Consider the following 19,422-nt stretch of genomic DNA (forward strand, 5'->3'; position numbering starts at 1 on the left):
AGTCTGCGGGTCTTTTGTAGGACATGCGGTCTCTGTAGTCACAGGGTTACACGGGTCCTAGAAGGCCAAGTCCGCGCGTGAAAAGCTTGAGGGATGAACTGGTCCGCCCATCTGGAAGGGACTGGGTGATCGGAGGGTATACGACATGCGCTCCTCATCTATCTTTATATTCCATGAACGATCAAGGTGAAACAACCTTCAGTGCTGGAGTGCAGTAAAGATCATCGATAACACACCTTCACCTCTCCAAGATTTCAGCTCACTCGATGAGGTATCAAAACCCGAAAAATTACAACGTAGCATTCAATCTCTGAAGGACCAACATCACCGAGTTAATCCCATGTAGAACAACATCAACGTCCTCCGGAGCCACCTTTGCGACGACCACGGTCATCTTGTCCGGGTGCCAGCGTAATAATGAACTTCGCACTCGTTCCTTCTTCGTGACGCCATAACCCCGAACCTTTAAAACGCCAAGAAGAAATTCCTCCACGTTCTCGGGCGTCAAAAGTTGAAGCGACAAAGGGCTCTTGTCCGTCAAGTCTATCGGCCAGGGTATGTCGCGAAATTTAATGGTCCTGCTAGGACTCAATTTCGCCTGTTCTAGCAACTTTGCCCAGTCCGCTTCATAGCGCTTCCAGCGGTCCATTAATGACTTCTCCTCCTCACGGAGTTTCAATTCATCTCGTATAGCTTGTGTCCGCACCATATCCCTTCTTCCATTTGTGTCGCGTAGAATGCCTCCACTGCGGACCCAACTTTCCTCTCCCCGCCTTGCTTCCTCCGCCTCGCGTGCACGAAGCTGCAAACGCCTCTCTTCCTCCAGCTGCCATTCCCGATCCAGCTCTTCGTCGCGTTTCTTCTGCTCTGCTTCATCTCGTAAACGTCGTTCCTCCGCTTGTTTGGCTAAGGAGGCATCTTCCGAATTAAATGAAGGCTCCACGTCAACAACTGGAGCAAAGGCAAAATAGCCTAGACCGTTCTGCGGATGGGTTGGTAATTTAAGGCCACGTTTGCTTGTTGCTGGCTTGGGGGTTCCAAAAAGCAGGGAATTGGGTGTCCAGTAGTTATGGGGTTCCATGTTTGCGTCCTTGATGTGGTATAAGGTATTGATTGCGCCAAAGATGAGGGCGCTAGGAGAGTGGGAGAAAAGGATAACAATGCCGTATTTCTAAGTACATTTTTTTTCTAGTCATGTGGGTGTTTAGGGCAGGGAAATACGCGTCAAATTACTCGCACTGATCAAAAAGTTTGCGACTCCTCGGCTCGAGGACGCAGGCTAAGTTACAGGTAACTTCAAACTACTTCCAAGCTCAAACATTCAGAATGATAGGAATAGCAGTTGAACATGCCTTGTGCAGGTGCAGTGAACGAGGTAAGTTTGAGGTTGGTTTGAGGTAAGTACTACATTTGGGACAATGGACGACTATACATCCCTCGATTGGAAAATCAAGACCACGATAGGTATCAGATATGTATGTAACTGATATCGATCCAAAGAGGTCAATGACAAGAAAGTATCTCCACCTCATCTCATCTAATACAACACATAAACGTTCATAAACCCTATCTTGCATCCATCTAATCGTCCACAAGCCTCTAAACATCATCTTCCCAACTATCCGGAACAGGAACCGAACTCGACGCCCGATCAACAGGCGTCTCCCTCTTCAGAGTCAAAGCGCTGCTGGAATGAGTAGGAGTAGGGGTCCGCGCAAGGCCACCACCCAAACTCGCCGCAGACAACCCACCAAGAGATGTGGTCGGTTTCGGTGCCACCAGAGGCGTCGCTGACGATGGTCTAGCTACCACAGACGTCCACCCACGCGGAGGGCCTCCAGAACTGGACTGAGGAACGGGCTTGGGCGCAGCTGGTCTCCATGATGGTGATTGGGCTCCGGCACTCTTCAGAGCTCGAAGATCGGCTAGCTTGCCAAGACTAGGTGGTGGTGCAGATGTGCCTATTATGGTTGAAAGAAGAGGGGTTGGGACGCGGGTATCGACGCGTCGGAGGAGTTGTACACTGATTAGATTGAGTAGGGTTAGCACGACAAAGAGAACGTGGCAGGGCAAACGGACCTTCTGTGAGGCTCTTGGTCTACCATCTGCGTGTCCATTCGATAAACGCTTGCAAGCTAGAAAGAGACATCGTCATCAACCGTGCAACCAGTAAGCTAGTAAAGCCACTCACGTCATGCACAAACTTCCGTCTCTCCGGAGGCATATGCGGCAGCACCTGCGTCCTCTTATCCGAAGAGATGAACCTACAAAACATCAGCAAATCATCCATAAAAACAAGTAACAACCCAAAAGCAACCAACGTACTCTGCAAAAGCCTTCTCAACAACCTGCACAAACTTGACATTCCCCCTCCCAAACACAACAACCTGCTCATGATACGCAACGCCCCCAGCCTTATCCTTCACATCCGTCCTAATGCCCAACGCATCAGCCAACTGCGCATTCCGCTTCACAATCTGGCATTCAGAGGTACATTTCAACGCAGCGTGTTGGTGTCCCGAGGCATGTGATGCTTGTCGACCACAGGGCACAAATTGCTTGATTCGCTCGCAAGGGCAGGTGAGGGTTACTGTAGCCATGCATGGTTCGCTTTCGGGACATGCGGAGGGGGCGTGGCAGGGTTGGGTGCATGGGTGTTGGTTGGGTAAACTGCGGAACGGTTGAGTTTTAAAGGTAAAAGGAAATGGAATGAAAAAAGGGAGGCGTACCAGAGTTTCCGATGTTTCCCACAGGGCGCCGTACAAGGCCCACAATCATCAGCATGACAAAGGTTCTCGCACAAGTGGAATCCACAAGCCATCAACCTAAAATTTATTAGAAAAAGGAGACAAGTGAAAAAAAAAAAAAAGAACACAAACTTTCCACACGCAGTCCCACACGAAACCCTCTCCAACGAGCACCTAACATTAGCCACCATCTTCTTCCCACACGCACACTGCTTGCTCGTCAAAAACGGACACGGAGGACACGGTAAAGGGTCTTCATGACACGAATGCGTCGTCCCTGCGTGCCCACACGGTAAAGGCGGCCTCGAGCACGGATAATGGCAGCGAATCTGGGTACCGCACGATATAGGGGGTTCGAGCACCGTGCGACCGCAGTAACAAGCCATCTACACAACATGAACACACGTCCAGAACCAAGAGAACGAAGACACACACACACCTCTTCAAACGAGCTCCGAAGACAAGGCGGACACCCACCTCTATGATCCCGCTCTTCACACCGGTGGTTCCCACAAGACAACACCTTCTCGCAGATCAACTCACACTCGTGTAACCCCCCGCGCTCTTCCCCAATCCCATCTCCCTCCCCTCCTGGCCCAACGCGTTTCTTCCCCTTCTTCCCAGAGGATGAAGCTAACGCCGCAAGCGGACAACACACCCTCCGGCATTGATGTCTCCCACACGCACGGAGAACCGTACACGGGCGATCGCATAGGATCTCGTTCTCTTCCCCTGCTGTGGTGTGGATTTGGTGACACGGAAGACTGCGCGTCGTCCCTCCACATCTACACGGACGCGTGATCTCAATCGTACATGGGGGGCAGGGCCCAGTGTGGCAGTTCGCTTGACACGCATGGGAGCATGCCGTATGGGGTCTCAAACATGGGTATGAAGGGCAGGTGGGGATAGGATCTGTGCAGGAAGTACGTGCCGCAAACGTATACGTATTCTCAGCAGCAGCAGCAGCGGAAGAGGGAGACGGTGCAATGGTGCTGTTCCCACAAGGACAATGCGTAACACGAGATGGGGACTGTGGGCATTCGGATGGTTGTGGGGAAGGACGATGGCATTGTTTCTCGCATTTGTGGATACCGCAGTCGAAGAACCTGGAACAGACAGTATCGCATCCATACCTCCCCACCCACGGCGTCTCCCCCTCCACGAAACAATCGATGGGTTCGCCGATACCACATCCCACCTCCTTCTCCTCCTTCCCACACCAGCATCGAACGGATTCACGCACTTCACATGGAGCACACTCCCCCTCGTGGCAAAATGCTGCGCAGGTGTGTTTACCGCACCCCAAGGTCCGGCCACAGATGTTCCCGCAGGTAAGATCCCGTTTCGCCTTGCCCTTCCCCTTGTTGCCATCGGTTGTTCCACAACGGAATGAAAGGACTTTTTTGCGGGGGCAGTAGCATTCTAGCCGCGTTGTGACTTGGCATGGGGGACATGGTCCGGGGTGGCATTGGAGCGGACAGGCGTGCCCACATCCACTCTCACGAACGCGAGAGCACGAACCACCGCATGAGTGGGGTGTAGAGAGTCGACCGGGTTTTGGCTCTGGCGTCGAGTTGCAGAAACACCTTTGTTTGAACGATTTAATTAGTTTTGTGTTAAATACGTGAAGAATGAGTTTGAATGTACCAATAGCCTGTTGGCACCGTTTCTCGTCTAGATTGACACCCAGGACACCGCCAATCTCCGCTCCGTTCTTCGCCGCGAGCTCGCCAGGCATCAGCAATGTCCTTGACACTCTTGCTCGCCCAGGATCTAATGCACTTCACATGGAACGTCGTCCAGCAATACTGTACCTCCTCGTTCTCGCCAACGATAGTCGGACTAGAAGGCGAGCAGGACCATGTCGGTTGAGCAGGGTGTATCGATGAGAAGCAGATGGGACAATCGGGGTATGGAGGTGTGCTGAGAGCGCGAATGAGCGTTGACGCTAGATCGTCGCCGATGGGGCCGACTTTGGATTTGGATTTGTCGGCTGGACGCGTCTCGGTCGTTGATTCGGGATGGGTAAGCTTGCCACCGAATTTGGCCCCACGTCTTGGTGCAGGTTGATTCGGGACAACAGAAGATGATGCGGTGTTTTCTTGATTGGTTGGTCGTGGCCTCTGCTGTCTGGGGTTGCGAAGACGTGGTCGAGTAGAAAGCGCATCGTCTACAGCGCCAGGAGGTGCAGTCGGTTGTTGATCTGATGCAGGTGAGAAGACGGTCGAGGAAGGGGTGCTTGTTCCAATTGCTTGGTCAGTTAGCTGTGGCTTTGGTCGCCTGCGATTGCGAGATCGGTGGTTATCTCTTTGAGAAGAAAGTGCGCCGTTCACAACGGCTGGAGGCGCCGTTGCATGATGTTCTGATTGACCTGAGACGCCAGTTGAGGTTGAAGGCATGCTAGCTCCGCTTCCTTGCTGGTTCAAATTCTGCTTCCGTTGTCTGTAGCTGCGAGACCCAGAATCATCTGTTTGGATAGGATGGGCATCATCTACAACACCTGGTGCTCTCCAAGACGCGGCGGATGCAGCTGTTGGATCCCGTTGGTTTGAGGATCGGCCATCCCTCGGAGATGGGTAACGCGAGTCACCGCTTGCACCAGAATGGCCTTGTTGCTGCTCTGCATTGCGTTTTGGCCGTCGCCACGGTCGTTTCCCTTGATCTGTACTCCCCCTCTGTTGATCGGTAGTTGGTAGTGTTGGCTCGTTTCCAGCTCCTGAGGTACTTGCAATTTCCATGCAATGGCTTAGGGGAGTAATAAAGGTGACCGTTTGCAGTGGCAAAGACGAGCTGGGGGATGTTGGTAATGGACAACCGGAAGGAAGAAGAAACGAAATTTATCGCGGCAGTTCCGTGTTTACACCTGTTTATTACGGCTAGCACCTCTTGACTCAGCACCACGACGACCTCGACGAATTCTGAGTCATTCTGGTCCCTGGAGCTAGGTACTTGACGATTTCAGAGAGCCAAGTGTCAATTTTTTTTGGCTATGCAACCTTTATAACACAGCTATTTTGGCGTTCATCCGGGTCCTATCCTCCGAGGGCCACTTCGGCTTGCCGCTTCGGAGAATTCCTACAGTACTAGTAAGGGTCTCGCGGTCTTGAAATCGACACTTTTGGTTTACGTCGACTTGAACCATAAGTAACTGTTTGGCTTCAGATTTCAGACTCCAGAGCCTGCCAGTCCTTCGCACTGGACTCATCTCTAAATCAAACTACAAGGTCTGGAACGCACCTTTTCTCTTGCTCGTGTTGGCTTCGCGGTCCAAATCAAATCCATCAAGAGATTCATCGCAAACAACCTTTCGTGTCTTTCGAACCCCCAGTTACTGTAACAACACCAGGGGAGCACAGGCCATATAACCCCCGAAGAATTCCTGGTGAGGTTTTCACGTTCTAAGGAAGCGACAGTGAGGTCCCTGTATCTTTGGACCCGTTGACACAGGCTATCTGCATATGTATCGATGACAGGATGTCGGGAAAATCAAAATTAGGATATATGTAGAGACATGAAGAGATCAGCACATATCAGTCCGTCACCTTTTCGGGGGAAAAATATGGCTCAGTAATCATTTATATCGGATTGTGAGAATGATCACCATGATATCTATTGACCAGCGTGATTATTTCTGACAAGGGCGATTACCCGGTGAAAATGATCAACACTGGCAATAGTGACGACAACGGCCACCAGAGTCAACATCGACGGGGAGGGTTTGGGATAATTTGGGGTCGTACGTTATCCAATTAATAATATGGCAGTCATATGAAGGTAACGGAATAGTTTTGTGATTATACCAAGATTATACCAAGATTATACCAAGATTATACATTGATATCTACATGCCAGTGCTACTAGACTCCAGATAATTCCCGAACATACGCAAGAACCACCGCTTCCGGACCAGAGTTTAATATCTCACCTTGCCAGGCCCACGCCGTGCCGATGTGCTAGCCTCTATTGTTCGATACGATTCCGAATCCTAGTCCCAAGTCCGGTGTTTGGCGGGTGACATTGTGATTGAGAGGGCCTTGGCTCAACCTTGGCTCTTTGCTGAGTGAGGAACATCATTCGGAGTGTCTCCAAACTACTGGAGAACGGCGACGAGGATGAGGACGGTTACGTGGAGGAGAAGGAGAAGAGTTGGGTGTGCTCCTGAATATTCGGATTGGCGGAAAGTCTTGGTCGGTCTGCTCGTCGCATCCTGACCCAATGTGAGTCTGATGAGGAGAGGGTGAGAATAAAGTGGGATGAGACGAAGCTGAGGATTCATGGCAGAATTCACTCACAGTGTTTGCACATTATATACGTTTGAGGGCAACAGGAACGAGGTTGGAGCATGACGACTGCCACTCCAATGATGTGGAGTATGTTCTCTCCAACACTCCTGAACTCCACAGGAGTTCAAACAGCACAATTGGAGACCACATTGCACCGGACATCGCAAGGTATGGCTGCCCAGCACTGCGGTATTACGGGTGGCGATGGACAGTTGAAAACGACGAAGAGATTAGACAGAGGGACTCTGTCGTTGATGGGTTCCAGACAGTTCGGACGTTTACGATGGAAATAATTTGCCGTGATGCGATAACTTTGTTGGGAATGCTTGTCAGATCATGATCAAATCATGATAGCGGTCAGCACTGAAAACGATATGACCTCGGCACCTCAGATATGATATCCCTCCTCCTCGTAGGCTGGACAAGACTTGTTAGAGGTACCAGAGATGATGTGAGGTGATAACCTTCTGATATGCTTGCCAGGAAAAAACTTATTACATACTGGTTGTTCGGACCAGCAGCTTACCAGTGGTGACATGATCTAATAGCGGACTGAAAAGGCTGCCCGCAAGAAGCTGATCAGTTCGCATATGTTCATCAGCTGCCGCAACCACTGATATGCTAATTTCGATTTTTCCGACAGAGGTGAACCATCGACAACTTTGTGTTGACCCACCCACTCCATCTTTCAGGAGTTATTTTTTTGAACGAAACTCAGGCGCGATATAAACCGTCTCTGTGCCCTTCACACACGATATCGGCTCATTTTTTTGAAGCGCTTTCGTAAAACTAATACACTCCTGTCAACCTTGGAACCCCTGTTATTGCGTCTCGAGAATCTGGAGCAACTCGCCATGAACGACATATACCTCTAGATCTGCAGTCTTTTTTTCCAGTTCCACCGCATCACACGAATCATTCCAAGAAGAGGTTTCAATCTTTTTATTCTTCTTCCTTTTGTTACATTTATGTAAACCAAAGCCGAGAGATGTAAGTATCCGAAAGTGCTATAATACAATGACGATTTGAATTCCTAAAGAGTCTCAGAAAGCAGGAGAAATAAAAACAAGATAAGTGAGATCTATGGCGACAAGAGATGCCAGAAGGCGCGTAGAACGATGTCTACCAAAGCGGTAAAGAGCATATGCTACAGTGACGAAAAAAGGACAGGACGCAGCGCGTCGGCGCTTGCGAGATTTGTTTGATAAAGCAGAATGAGGGTGAGTGTGGATGACCACGAATAAGGATATCTTGGTAGAGTCGGCCAAACGCCATGTGGGCCTCTGTTATCGGGGGATAGCGCAACGAGGGTGGGTGTGAAGTGTGCGGATGTGCCGCCAATAATCTTTGGTTGAGTTTGTGGGCGCGGTTGAATATCGGGGGCTCAGAGCCACGATAAGTGAATGGGTGTCGCGAGGTTTAGAAGCACCCAAATACACTACATCCTCGAGCGATAGCTTCATCGGATACCTAGATATTTTATGTGAGCGTGAAGCGCATCAACCGATTGAAACAGCAGACGTACGTCGACCCCCCTCACTTCTGCTTCTGCCACTGCCACTGCGACCGGAATCGGTGAAGATGACACAAGAACTGTCACTAGACGAGGGAGAAAAAAAATTATATGATAAGCGGGCGCTCGAGCTCAGATTATTTTCGAAAGACTTACTGCAAGCGACGAGCAAAGAGGTAATGAGTGTGAACTGCATTTTTGAAGGCGGTTGCTCGGATCGAGGCAGTGAGTGTGCGGAGGATGTGGTTTTGAAAGTGAGTCGACACTGGGTACGACAATTTCCTCCCTTTGGCGGCTCCATTTCTTAAATACAACACCAGGTATACGGACAAACCAACACCTATAAGCGGCAACTGAAAAGGTGAAGTGAGTGAAGGCGGACATAATTAATCAATGATCCTCCAGGGATCACCTGTGTCGTCCCATCACCGCATCAGCGAGTTCCCCTGCTGCTCGTCCAGGAGAAGGTGATGGAGGAAGGACAAGCACACTTCTGAAAATGGACCGTGACTTTGTGCCGGATTAGGGAATGTGCTTGTTGTTGTTGGTTGTGAAGAGCCTTCGCGTATGAACGTCTCACGACTCATCGGCTTGCCGTACTGGCCGCCACCGCGCCACCAGCGTTGGAATTTCCAAACTCCAGCTAGCTAACGTTCCCCCAGAATTGGAGGGACATCCGGCTTCAAATCTATTTTAATAGTTAAATTTTGAGGTTGGGATTCGAATGAAAGCCAGATTTTGGCAGACTATCCAGAAACCTACTACTTTAAGTAGCTTATAGGTATGTGGCACTACGTTCAGAAAACGTTGTTCCAGTCTACAGCTGTGGTCTGTGTTCACTTGGGACTTGGCGCCTCGGGATAGTCATTGCCACAGAGGGACCGATCGTTTGGAAAACTCCCGAGGCCGAGATAAGCAATGATGTAGTGATCGGAAGTATAACGGAAGTATATCTCCGATGGAAATTGTGGAAATGTGTTTATGTGGTAGATTCTAGAAACCTCCACCACCATGTGAAGACATTGTAAAGGTCCTCTAATTTCTAACGGTCGGAGACGGATAGACAACGAGCTATTGCATTTTAATCACCTTCTGTTAACAAATTCTCACATTGTGCTGCGCAAGCACTTGTCTGGCCCGAGAAATAATATGCGCCATTTGGGAATAATACCAATACCGGTGGGCGAGTCGGCAATGAAAGTCGGGCATCTGATAGAATATTTCAGTTGACTTTTGGTTACGGTTCTTGGCCATTCGCAGTGCCACAGGCACCTTCGTTCACACCTGGGCCTTAGGCGCCCTGGTTGAGGGTTCACGGACATATGTAGACATATGTACTTGAACGTTGCATGCAGAGTTGGAAGTTCAAAACTCAGACGGAGAAAGGGCGTGGATTGACTCATACAGTACGCATGGGATATCCTTCCCACAAGCGTTCGCCGAAAAGAAGAAAGGATATAGCTTCGTCATTCGCGTTGAGCAATTGACTCTTCAATTTGAAATGTCTTCTTGATACATAGACACTGCATGTCCTTGAACAAAGGGAACGACGTCTGAGGTATTTTGAATACCACCAGCCGGCTACATAGAAAATTTGCCCGGAGCCAAGACGGCGCACACATTCCCTGCTTCCTCGGCACATTATCAAACAAATTAGGGCTCGAAATTTTTTGTGCGCCGCTCTGGTATTAGGGAGGGATTACAATGCGTTGTCTATGTCCAGAAATAATTTTGCCGCAGAATAAGCTGTACGCGTATCAATTAAGCCGAGGGCCATGACAAACAGAACGACGGATTAGACGAACTCAATTTTAGAACGTAAGCCATGAGGCAGTTTCCCGCTGAATGATATGCTGTTGTTCCGCCGTTGCCCTGAGGTCGGGCTTGTTGCTTGCTTATCTTATAACCCCAAATTTACGAGCATAACGGCGGCGTCCCGGACATCTGCAAATTTTCCCTTTGTTCAGCTGCCAATATTCATTCCAGAACTTGGATACAAATTAAATGGCACTCACTTTTATGGGCTGTATTTCACAAGTATTAAAATCTGTCAGTGGTGTTATGTACGTTTTCAAACTCCAAGCCGAAGAGTCAAGTTCAAACGTTCAAGGGTACGAAGGCCGAAGTCCGGGGCGGCACTTTATCTGGATATATATATCCACTTGTCGTAGCGCCCACAAGTGGCGTGTTTCCAGGACCCTGGAAATTCATGTCAAATGCCTGATCCATATCCGGAGGAAATTTTGAAAAAAATCCGGATAGGCCTCAGGCCTATCCGGAGGAAAATCGAAGAAATTTAGGCAAATGCCTGAGTTGAATGTCCGGATAAAAATTGCCTAAGCTAAGGGGGGCCTGATCTAAGTCCGGATAAAAATTGGACAAAATGAATATATTTCGTACGTCTGCAGTGCCTGCACCCTGGATTAAAATAATGACGTTGAAATGGGAACAGATGATGAGGAAGATTAGATATGATTGTTACATCGAAATTCAAGCGCCAAGAGCCTTGCCTGCGCAGCCAAAAAAAAAATCAAACATATACTATGCCTGAGGTAATGTCCGGATAAAATTTGGCAAAATCCTATGTCTGATCCCATATCCGGAGGAATTTTGGGAAATTCTGTCCGGAGGAAAATTGCGAAATTTAATGATTTTTGGATCAGGCATTTGACATGAATTTCCAGGGTCCTGTGTTTCCAGGTAAGCCGACGATTGAACACCTTTGAACACACCCTTCGGATGACCAAGTGCGATTATGTTCGTGAAGGCCCTGATAAAAACTTGTCGCAGGTTGGAATATATCGAGGTTAATTTTGTAAGAGATACGAGCGGGTAAAACCTGCCGAAAGATGGGGCCTATCAAGTTCGGGGGTAACCTTTGTTCCCTCTCCAATAACGGTTCAGGAAGCAGGATTTGAATGGAGTAGGAGAGAAAGGGAAACTCACCTTTGGTTGGTCAGCGGTATGTGCATCCCACGGCCAAGGAAAACCTGTCCTCATTTTATGAAACCAACCGTCAAGAATCGGACTTTTCTTACATCTGTCACATTGTCCCTTCCCTGAAAAATCCCAGATATCCGTGATAAATTACAGCCTAAGGAAAACACACGGTCAAGGGTCCAATATCTAAGAGGATGAGGGAGGACGCTCGCTAGGTTGCATCACTCACTTCTAAATCTTTACTGAGGTCTAAATGTAGCCCTGGTAATAACCCAACCAGATGGTTCTTCAGCCCAGCTTCGAACACCACCATCCAGCTAATTTCCCAAAAGCAAGGACGAAGTGTCGATATCCAATAAGCGAAGCACCCGGGGGTCCGAAAGGTGTGAGTCCAAATCACCCCTCACAGACGCACGAAACGAAGAAGGCGACACCAGCACCCCCGCGGTGCCCGCCATCTTACGCCTCCTAGGCTTCCGAGGCAACCGATGCACAATATCTTGAGTGGTCGGCCTCTCTCTTGGATCACTAACCCAGCAATCTTCCATCAGCTCCCAAAGATCGCGGGTCATCCCCTTCTCTTGGAACGCCGGGTCGTTCGCGGGAGGACGCGATGGTCGCTCGCCGCTTGCTATCTTGAACATGACGGTCTGGTCTCGCCGGATTTCGAAAAATGGTACGTGTCCTGTGTATATCTACGCCAAAGTGTTGTACTCGTTATTGCCCACAGAGGTCACTGCGGAGAGACATTACGGTACCTCATAGCAGACACAAGCATATGCGTAAATGTCGCTGGCCATGCTATTGTGTATTTCATCATTTGGATCCAAAAGTTCTGGAGCCATCCAGCGAATCGTCCCACCGCCGTGTCCCGCAGAGGAAGTAGACAGATGTACGACGTCAGGGTCTCGTATAGTTGAAAGGCCAAAGTCAGCAACACAAGCGCTTAGTGATGCGTTTACCAGAATGTTGGCCTATTTTCTTCAGTGAAAAAAATAATATACTCAAGGAAGCGCTTACCCCTTTCAAGTCGCCATGTACGACGTTTTTGTCGTGCAGGTAGGCTATCCCAGCAGCGATGTCCGAAATCTGGAAGCGGTTTTAGATACTGACAACAAATGAACTTTCAGACGCACCAGATAAATTCGCGGAAAGTCGGGCTCCTTTTCCAAGAAATCATTCACATTTCCGTGTTCCATCCAGGGAGAGACGAGGCAGATTCTGCGATGGGTATCTTCAAGGTGGTATATTCCATAGAACGGCAGTAAATTGCTGTGTGACAGCTGTCCCCAGAGAACAGCCTCGCGGGAAAAAGCCTTGAGCTCATTTCAAAAAAAAATCTTAAATCGGATACTTAGGATATCACCTTGAGTAGTTGGTGCATCTGTGAATCCCTGTATGCCCTTACAATCTTAAGGGAGACGCGCTGGTCTTGGAATCTCCCTTTCCAAACCTCTCCAAACCGGCCTGATGATGCTGCATACTCACCTTCCATTTCCACTCCGCGAAGCGTGAAACTTTCGGGTATGAGTGCAGATCTTTCTGAAAGCCTCTGAATTGCGACGACGAGTTCGCGTTGAACTTTTCGTTCTATTTTAGGGTAGTCCAGCAACTGTGCGGAGGATGAGATATAGGGTACCTGGCAAACTGAGGTACGATACTGACTGCCTGTAGGAGATTGAGGATGGCTTGCGCTTCTTGATCGCGATAACCAATAAAGACCTTGTACCGAGAACGGTTTTCAAAAATATTCATCAACATGGAGCAGACTCGGGCGGCATGCGGATTATCTGCAACAATGTCCTCCGAAGCGCCGGAATGTGTAAATAATGTTCTTGGCCTAAAAAGCTGGGCGCGGTGATAGTCCGTGTCGTTGCCACTGGCCTCTGATTCACTCGCTGGGCCGTTTACCAAGACAAAGTGGGCTGGTGGGGTATCGGAATAATCCTTCTCTGTGACGTCATTGCCCTACTTCCCAGTTACAAAAAAAAAGGTAAAGTAAGATATGAATTGTCACTCACCTCATCAGTCGAGGAATGCGTGGATATCAGTCCACGTTGTGATATCTCTTGGCAAATATCGTAGCACATCTTCTCAAATTGGTACAGAGGCAGGCTCGCCATCTTCTGGCGCCCAATATTCCGCAAGTCGCTCAGATCCGAGCTCGTTGGTAGACTTGAAGCGCCTGTCAAAGCTCAATCAATCATCACGCAGATGGATAAGAGAGAGAATCGGAACTTGTCTGCATTTTCCGGCGAAGCATTTCTTCATTTACATCGGATGCCAGGTAGAAAACTTGGTCATCAGTCAGGCGAGCCAGCGATTTCTGTGACTGGCTGCGGTCACCGAGTGATGCCGCTGCAGAAGGAGCACATAGATTGATATTGAAAGTCGCATTGATGCAGACTAGACGTACATGGAGGTAAGTTGGAGGTCAAATAGTCCCATACTCTCTGTAGACTCTGAGATGGAGACTGGATTGCAGGGGAGGACACTGCGCGCAGTAAGTCGGCGAAGATAGCAAGTTGAGAATCAAGCGCTGGTCGCTCACTTCAAAACACCTATCTCTCGCGAGTACTAGTGTTTTGGCGCCTTCGCATTGACAAACAAACTGGGGAGAATCGGCTAGAAAGAAGAATCAGAGAAGCTGCACAGTAGTTAGTAGTCGTTAGATACACAATAGACGAGTTGATAATCATGTGCGGAAAAGGGAGTTACTCAGAAGCCCTTGGTAAACAGAGCCACACAGGCCAAAAGATTTTGCAACCGGGCCATTCATTGCCGGGTCACAAAATGTAAATCCACTGCCAAGCTCTCTACTTAAGCTTGACCACCACTACACACCATGTCCTCACCGCCAAAGCCTTGGGAGACAAACGGCGCCGGACCATCTTCAAAATTGAGCTCGCTACCGCAACTCCCAACGTCGAGCTCACCGTCGTCGTCATCACAATTGCAAATCCCCGAACGGCCTGCACCCTTCGGTTCATTACCAACAACATCATTGGGCGTTGCGGGACAGTACCCTTCATATGGGGCTCCTCCTTACTCAGGAGTCGGGACCGCAGGATATGGCGGTCTTGGATCGTACGGCGGTTTTGGAGCTTCTTATGGGGGCGGTTTGGGATCATACGGCGGAATGGGCTCTTACGGTGGGATGGGCTCCTATGGTGGTGCGGGCTCATATGGGGGGATTGGTTCGTATGGAATGGGTTCATACGGTGGGATGAACTCATACACTGGCATGGGTCCGTACAGTGGCTACGGGCAGGGCATGGGCATGGGGCGTCTTAACCCAGACGGCACGCCCTCTCTCACACAAACCGTCGAAGCCACCACACAAAGCACATTCACTCTCATACAATCTATCGTGCAAACCTTCACTGGCGTTGCGCAGATGCTCGAATCCACATTTATGGCGACGCACTCATCATTCTTTGCAATGATAGGTGTGATAGACCAGTTTGCAAAGCTGCGCGACGCGCTTGGCGGGGTCCTAAGCCTTTATGGGGCCGTAAGGTGGTTAAAGGCTACGCTTACCGGTCGACCGACTGGAACGGGGGGTTTCAACCACCATGAATTCCGCGAATTTATCAACGGGAAACAGGTGCAAAAACCTACGCAGAAAGCGAGCAAAAAGCCGCTAATTTTGTTCCTACTCGTCGTCGTGGGTATACCATACGCTGTTACGAAATTAATGAAGGTGCTACAGGAGCGCGCGGTGGCGAATGGCGGTGCGCTTCCAGGACAGCTGCCGCCACTCGATCCTGCATCTCTTACATTCGTGAGGGCGAAATACGCCTTCAAGCCATCAAATCCGAACGAGCTAGAGTTGAAGGAGGACGAGATAGTTGCGGTCATGGGGAAGATGGACCAACGGACTGGGGCGGAGGTCGATCCGCGGCTTGAAGTTGAGGGTGAGTGGTGGAAAGGCAGGACGAGGGAGGGAAGGGAGGGATGGTTCCCAAAAAAGTGGGTTGAGGTTTTGGAGAGGAGGATTAAGGCGGTCGACTAGGATTTAGATGTTTCGTTTTCGCGGTAACGTTGGGCTTTTTTCTTGGCTCGGATACCTACACACATCTATTTATCATCTTGCTCTCAATAGGACTTCTATTCCTTTGTGGTCTTTTCTTATCATGGCTGCTGAGGAAAAGAGGACGCTGATGCTGAGCCAACGCACACAGGCAGCCCTTCTCTACTGCATTTTCACTTCGACAGATTCACCTCGCCGTCCGCAGCAAAGTCCAAATTTACGACACGCCTGCGTGCACTTGCACAGGTTTGAGCTGGCTTAACTGCTCAAAAAAAACTTATGTCTGGGATTGAAGAACTGCTGTTGTGGTTCGCATGAACTGTCCTGGTCGTCCTTGCTCTGAGGCTAACAGAACCGGTGATCATAAAAGTGTCAATAATTGGTCCCTATTGCCGTCTCAACTCAATCTATGTATATCAATAGCTAACTCAAACTTAGGGTCAATTCCTGACGAGGGAGTCCTGTCGAAACTATCAGTCAGTCTGACGACTATGAATCTCGAAGGGAATAAACTTACCAAGGCGAGGGACTACAGATTCAATCACCACCACCCTTGCCAGATGGTTTGGGAGCTCGGCGGGCTACAATAGGTGAGTAGACAATCAGCCTTCAGTCCCAACCACTGTGATCCAAACATGCCTTGAGTAGGCGACGGATACCTCGGTGCGAGAGGAGGGAATCCAGCAGCCATGCGGGCAGCGTTGGTCTTCAGATCACGACCAATGTTAGCATTGGGTCCCGGCAGGTCGCGCTTGGAGGGAGCATTCATCATAGCGTCGCGGCGCATGACACGGATGGGTTCCGCGAACGTCAATTGAGCCATGAGGAGAAAGAAAACGATGAAGACGCTTCCTAGGTAAGTCATGCGGTTGTTAGCCATGAGTGAGCGTCAGGCGGAAGAAACAACAGAGGGGCGCGGGGAAAGAAAAGAGGCAGGGAGAAACCTACGGGACCTTGTATTTCATCAGCCCATTATATATCAGCACAAATTAAATTTTCTATGTCAAAGGTATGTCAAAGGTATGTCAAAGGTTTGTATACCCTTGTATACCTCGATCACTGTACGTATAAGCTATTTATAAACATCATTGTTCGGGACTCCGCCAGATACCGCTCCAAGAACAAGAGGATTGGATGCTTCGGATCGTTTGGGTGAAGTTGGTGAGCACTGTTCAGGGGATCTACATTGTAGAGGGAAATACGTGAAGGAAGCTTTCGTGTACAGAGAAATGTTTTGCCTCCTCCCAACCTCCTCCAGTTAACGTGTAAGCTGCATGTTGCCAAGTCAGAGGTTTTCGGCGCCTATGATGACATGATGGCTCATCAAGGGCGCCTCAACTCGCTCCCACCAACAAACGTGTTACTGTCTGTGTACTTATTCTGACGCGTATAAAAATGTATACGTATTTGAATTGAAAGGACACCGGGGACACTTGATTATTATCTCCAAGTACCTAGGACTCGCATAATACTTGTTGTTGGGAGCTGCAAGTGAATTGATTGGCAGGGAAGGGCCCGAAGTTAGACTATTTAAGTAGCCCCGATTGATGATAATTATACTTAACTGGGGTATATCCTCGCACCCAGAATCCCACACTCTGACATGAATGGGAATCCCGCCAAGCCTAGGCCCGCAAGGCCAGGGTCAGCGCAACCTGCCGATGCGAATGGAACGTTCGGTAGGTGGTGTAATACCTGAACCTGAGAGTACTGATATTGCCGTTGACCATGAGGGACGGCCTGGGACGGCGTAATACTTATCGTGGGCATACCATTGGCTACGCGGTTATGAAACTAATGACAGAGGATGCCAAGGAGATACAGGAGCGCGCGGTGGCGAATGGTGGTGCGATTCCGGGACAGCTGCCACCGCTCGATCCTCTGTCCCCCAGATTTGTGAGGGCGAGATACGCCTTTACGCCATCAAATCCGAACGAGCTGGAACGAGATAGTTGCGGTCATGGGTAAGTTGGACCAACGGACTGGGGCGGAGGTCGATCCGCGGCTTGAAGTTAAGGGTGAGTGGTGGAGAAGCAGGACGAGGGTAGGAAGGGAGAGATGGTTTTTTAAAAAAGTGGGTTGCTGAGGTTCTGGAGGGGGGAAAGCCTGCGGAATTAAAGACGGTGGGCTAAGTAGGAGGATTTGGATGCCTCAATTTTGCGGTACGTTGGGCTTTTTTTGGCTTTCAATTACATACACACATCTATTTATCACTCTACTCTCAATAGGACTTTTTCTGGCCTATTCTTATTATGATTATTGAGGAAAAGAGAACGCTGATCATACCAAAAATTGAATAGTCAAGGCAAACGGGCAGTTTCACTGCATTTTTCACGTCGACAGTTCTAACTCGCCGTCGAAAGATCTATGCTAACGCGCTCGCGGAAACTGGCACAGATTTTGAGCTGCCTTGCCTAGGTCAGTTATACAAGCTTCCATGCGTATTTCTAATCGCCCAAAAAGAACTTATGTATGCAATTGAAGAACCGATGTTGTGCCACATGAAGCGCCCGTCCTGGTCCTGCTTGCTCAAAAGCTAGCAGAACCGGTGAAATTGTAGATAATTGATTCGTAAAGTTGTCGTCTCTCTGCAATCTGCTACGAGTTTGTTGCCATTGAACTATCAGATACGGAGATGACTGGGGCTGTCACAAATAACGGTGCAGTGTCGTAACTGAAAAGCGACCAAGTCAAGCGTCGAGCGACAAGAGAGACGAGTTAAATTCAAAATAGAGGGAAATAGGCGCTTTTTTAACGATCCTAACAGGTTGTCTGCATCCTAATGTGCGTTTTGGCAGAGGTACAATAACCTCTCAAGGCTCCGTCGGCAATCATTGGCGGCCATACGTTGGGGAAAGGAGAGCGATAACGTCGGGAAGACCGCATGAAGATGATGGGCGATGGGTATCGGGTCCCGACCTGCAATGATGCCGCCAACGTGCAGGTAATTGAGGTTGTGCGATGCACGAATACATGGTGTATAAAGCGAGAGATTGGATAGGTCTATGGGCATTTCTAGTCTTTGTAATTGAGGTAGGCCCTTTGCAATATGTTTTAGGGCTTCCACGGTAGCGAATCGCCCGTTATTGTTAGCAGTGCGCACGTATCCAACCAAGCGCAGTATTTGAAGATCAGGCCAAACTGAGATCATATGCAGGATATCGCTGTCGGACCAAAGTGATGCTAGGTCGTTGTCCACTACGAGTTTTCGAAGCCGACACTTGTCAAGAAGTGGCTTCAAGTACGAGATACCCGTGACTTGTGTGCTATGTTCTTTTCGAACTAGGTGTGAGAACGAGATTTCGCACAACTTATTGCCCCACTGTCCGACACTGCTCACTATCTCCCGCCATACTTCCAATGACCCTCGGTGGCTCTCTGTCTGAAGGGAAAGGACCAGGATTCGGAGAGAGTCGAAGAAGCAGGCCTTGAAAAATGAAAGGACCACATTCGAGGGTACTTCGAGAGTCAGAGATTGTAAATCCCCGAATGTTTGCATATCCGCTGGAAGGGGAAACGCGGAAGCTTTCCAGAGTGAGAGTGAGAGCTCCTGTAGTGAATCCATCGATGCGATAGGTTCTAATTGAAAGATACAGGGTTCATGTTGACGAATGCTGAGGCGACGCAGAGACGAGGCATATTTCAAAATTTGGTACGATTGCTCCGATAGAGAACCACAATACGTGAAGTTCTGGATGGCAGGGCACCCATCGAAAATGCTCTGGAGTAACGCTGCTTCTGGGATGCTGTTACCTCCAAGAATTTCTACTTTGAGTAAAGTCGGAGAAAGAAAGATGGGTAGGATTTGAAGGCATGATGTGACTGATAGGGATGAAAGTTGGTGAAGGAGGGGACGTCCGCAAAGATACTGCGCTATGCGTAGGTAAACGAAATCATGGACATTGT

The 19,422-nt window shown here is 49.3% G+C and overlaps 7 protein-coding genes across 7 annotated transcripts; 2 read left to right on the forward strand and 5 right to left on the reverse strand.

Annotated features, from left to right (window-relative positions):
• Nucleotides 1-289: 289 nt before the first annotated feature.
• On the reverse strand, nt 290-1,532 carry LACBIDRAFT_299807 (uncharacterized protein; the record flags this gene model as incomplete). The annotated part of the gene is made up of 2 exons (XM_001882671.1): nt 290-1,171; nt 1,353-1,532. 2 exons carry the CDS (start codon nt 1,530-1,532, stop codon nt 290-292), a joined length of 1,062 nt encoding a protein of 353 aa, XP_001882706.1.
• Nucleotides 1,533-7,954: 6,422 nt separating this feature from the next.
• On the reverse strand, nt 7,955-8,305 carry LACBIDRAFT_299809 (uncharacterized protein; the record flags this gene model as incomplete). Its single annotated transcript, XM_001882672.1, has 2 exons — nt 7,955-8,152; nt 8,223-8,305. 2 exons carry the CDS (start codon nt 8,303-8,305, stop codon nt 8,074-8,076), a joined length of 162 nt encoding a protein of 53 aa, XP_001882707.1. The 3' UTR covers nt 7,955-8,073.
• Nucleotides 8,306-8,449: 144 nt separating this feature from the next.
• On the reverse strand, nt 8,450-8,844 carry LACBIDRAFT_299810 (uncharacterized protein; the record flags this gene model as incomplete). The annotated part of the gene is made up of 3 exons (XM_001882673.1): nt 8,450-8,500; nt 8,556-8,629; nt 8,700-8,844. The coding sequence occupies 3 exons, from the start codon at nt 8,842-8,844 to the stop codon at nt 8,450-8,452; spliced, it is 270 nt and encodes an 89-aa protein (XP_001882708.1).
• A 2,956-nt stretch (nt 8,845-11,800) lies between these two features.
• On the reverse strand, nt 11,801-13,606 carry LACBIDRAFT_299811 (uncharacterized protein; the record flags this gene model as incomplete). The annotated part of the gene is made up of 7 exons (XM_001882674.1): nt 11,801-12,178; nt 12,242-12,457; nt 12,504-12,572; nt 12,620-12,799; nt 12,850-13,095; nt 13,149-13,451; nt 13,505-13,606. 7 exons carry the CDS (start codon nt 13,604-13,606, stop codon nt 11,801-11,803), a joined length of 1,494 nt encoding a protein of 497 aa, XP_001882709.1.
• Nucleotides 13,607-14,577: 971 nt separating this feature from the next.
• Nucleotides 14,578-15,480, forward strand: LACBIDRAFT_152667 (uncharacterized protein; the record flags this gene model as incomplete). Its single annotated transcript, XM_001882517.1, has 2 exons — nt 14,578-15,375; nt 15,400-15,480. Coding segments are annotated over 2 exons (879 nt in total), but the record flags the coding sequence as incomplete, so codon positions are not given.
• A 347-nt stretch (nt 15,481-15,827) lies between these two features.
• Nucleotides 15,828-16,396, reverse strand: LACBIDRAFT_294621 (uncharacterized protein; the record flags this gene model as incomplete). Its single annotated transcript, XM_001882675.1, has 2 exons — nt 15,828-15,977; nt 16,062-16,396. The coding sequence occupies 2 exons, from the start codon at nt 16,394-16,396 to the stop codon at nt 15,914-15,916; spliced, it is 399 nt and encodes a 132-aa protein (XP_001882710.1). The 3' UTR covers nt 15,828-15,913.
• Nucleotides 16,397-17,119: 723 nt separating this feature from the next.
• Nucleotides 17,120-18,404, forward strand: LACBIDRAFT_328630 (uncharacterized protein; the record flags this gene model as incomplete). Its single annotated transcript, XM_001882518.1, has 4 exons — nt 17,120-17,195; nt 17,321-17,480; nt 18,001-18,064; nt 18,315-18,404. The coding sequence occupies 4 exons, from the start codon at nt 17,120-17,122 to the stop codon at nt 18,402-18,404; spliced, it is 390 nt and encodes a 129-aa protein (XP_001882553.1).
• Nucleotides 18,405-19,422: the final 1,018 nt, after the last annotated feature.

The sequence above is a fragment of the Laccaria bicolor genome, genomic scaffold, assembly GCF_000143565.1.
Source record: "Laccaria bicolor S238N-H82 LACBIscaffold_17 genomic scaffold, whole genome shotgun sequence".
Taxonomy (NCBI): domain Eukaryota; kingdom Fungi; phylum Basidiomycota; class Agaricomycetes; order Agaricales; family Hydnangiaceae; genus Laccaria; species Laccaria bicolor.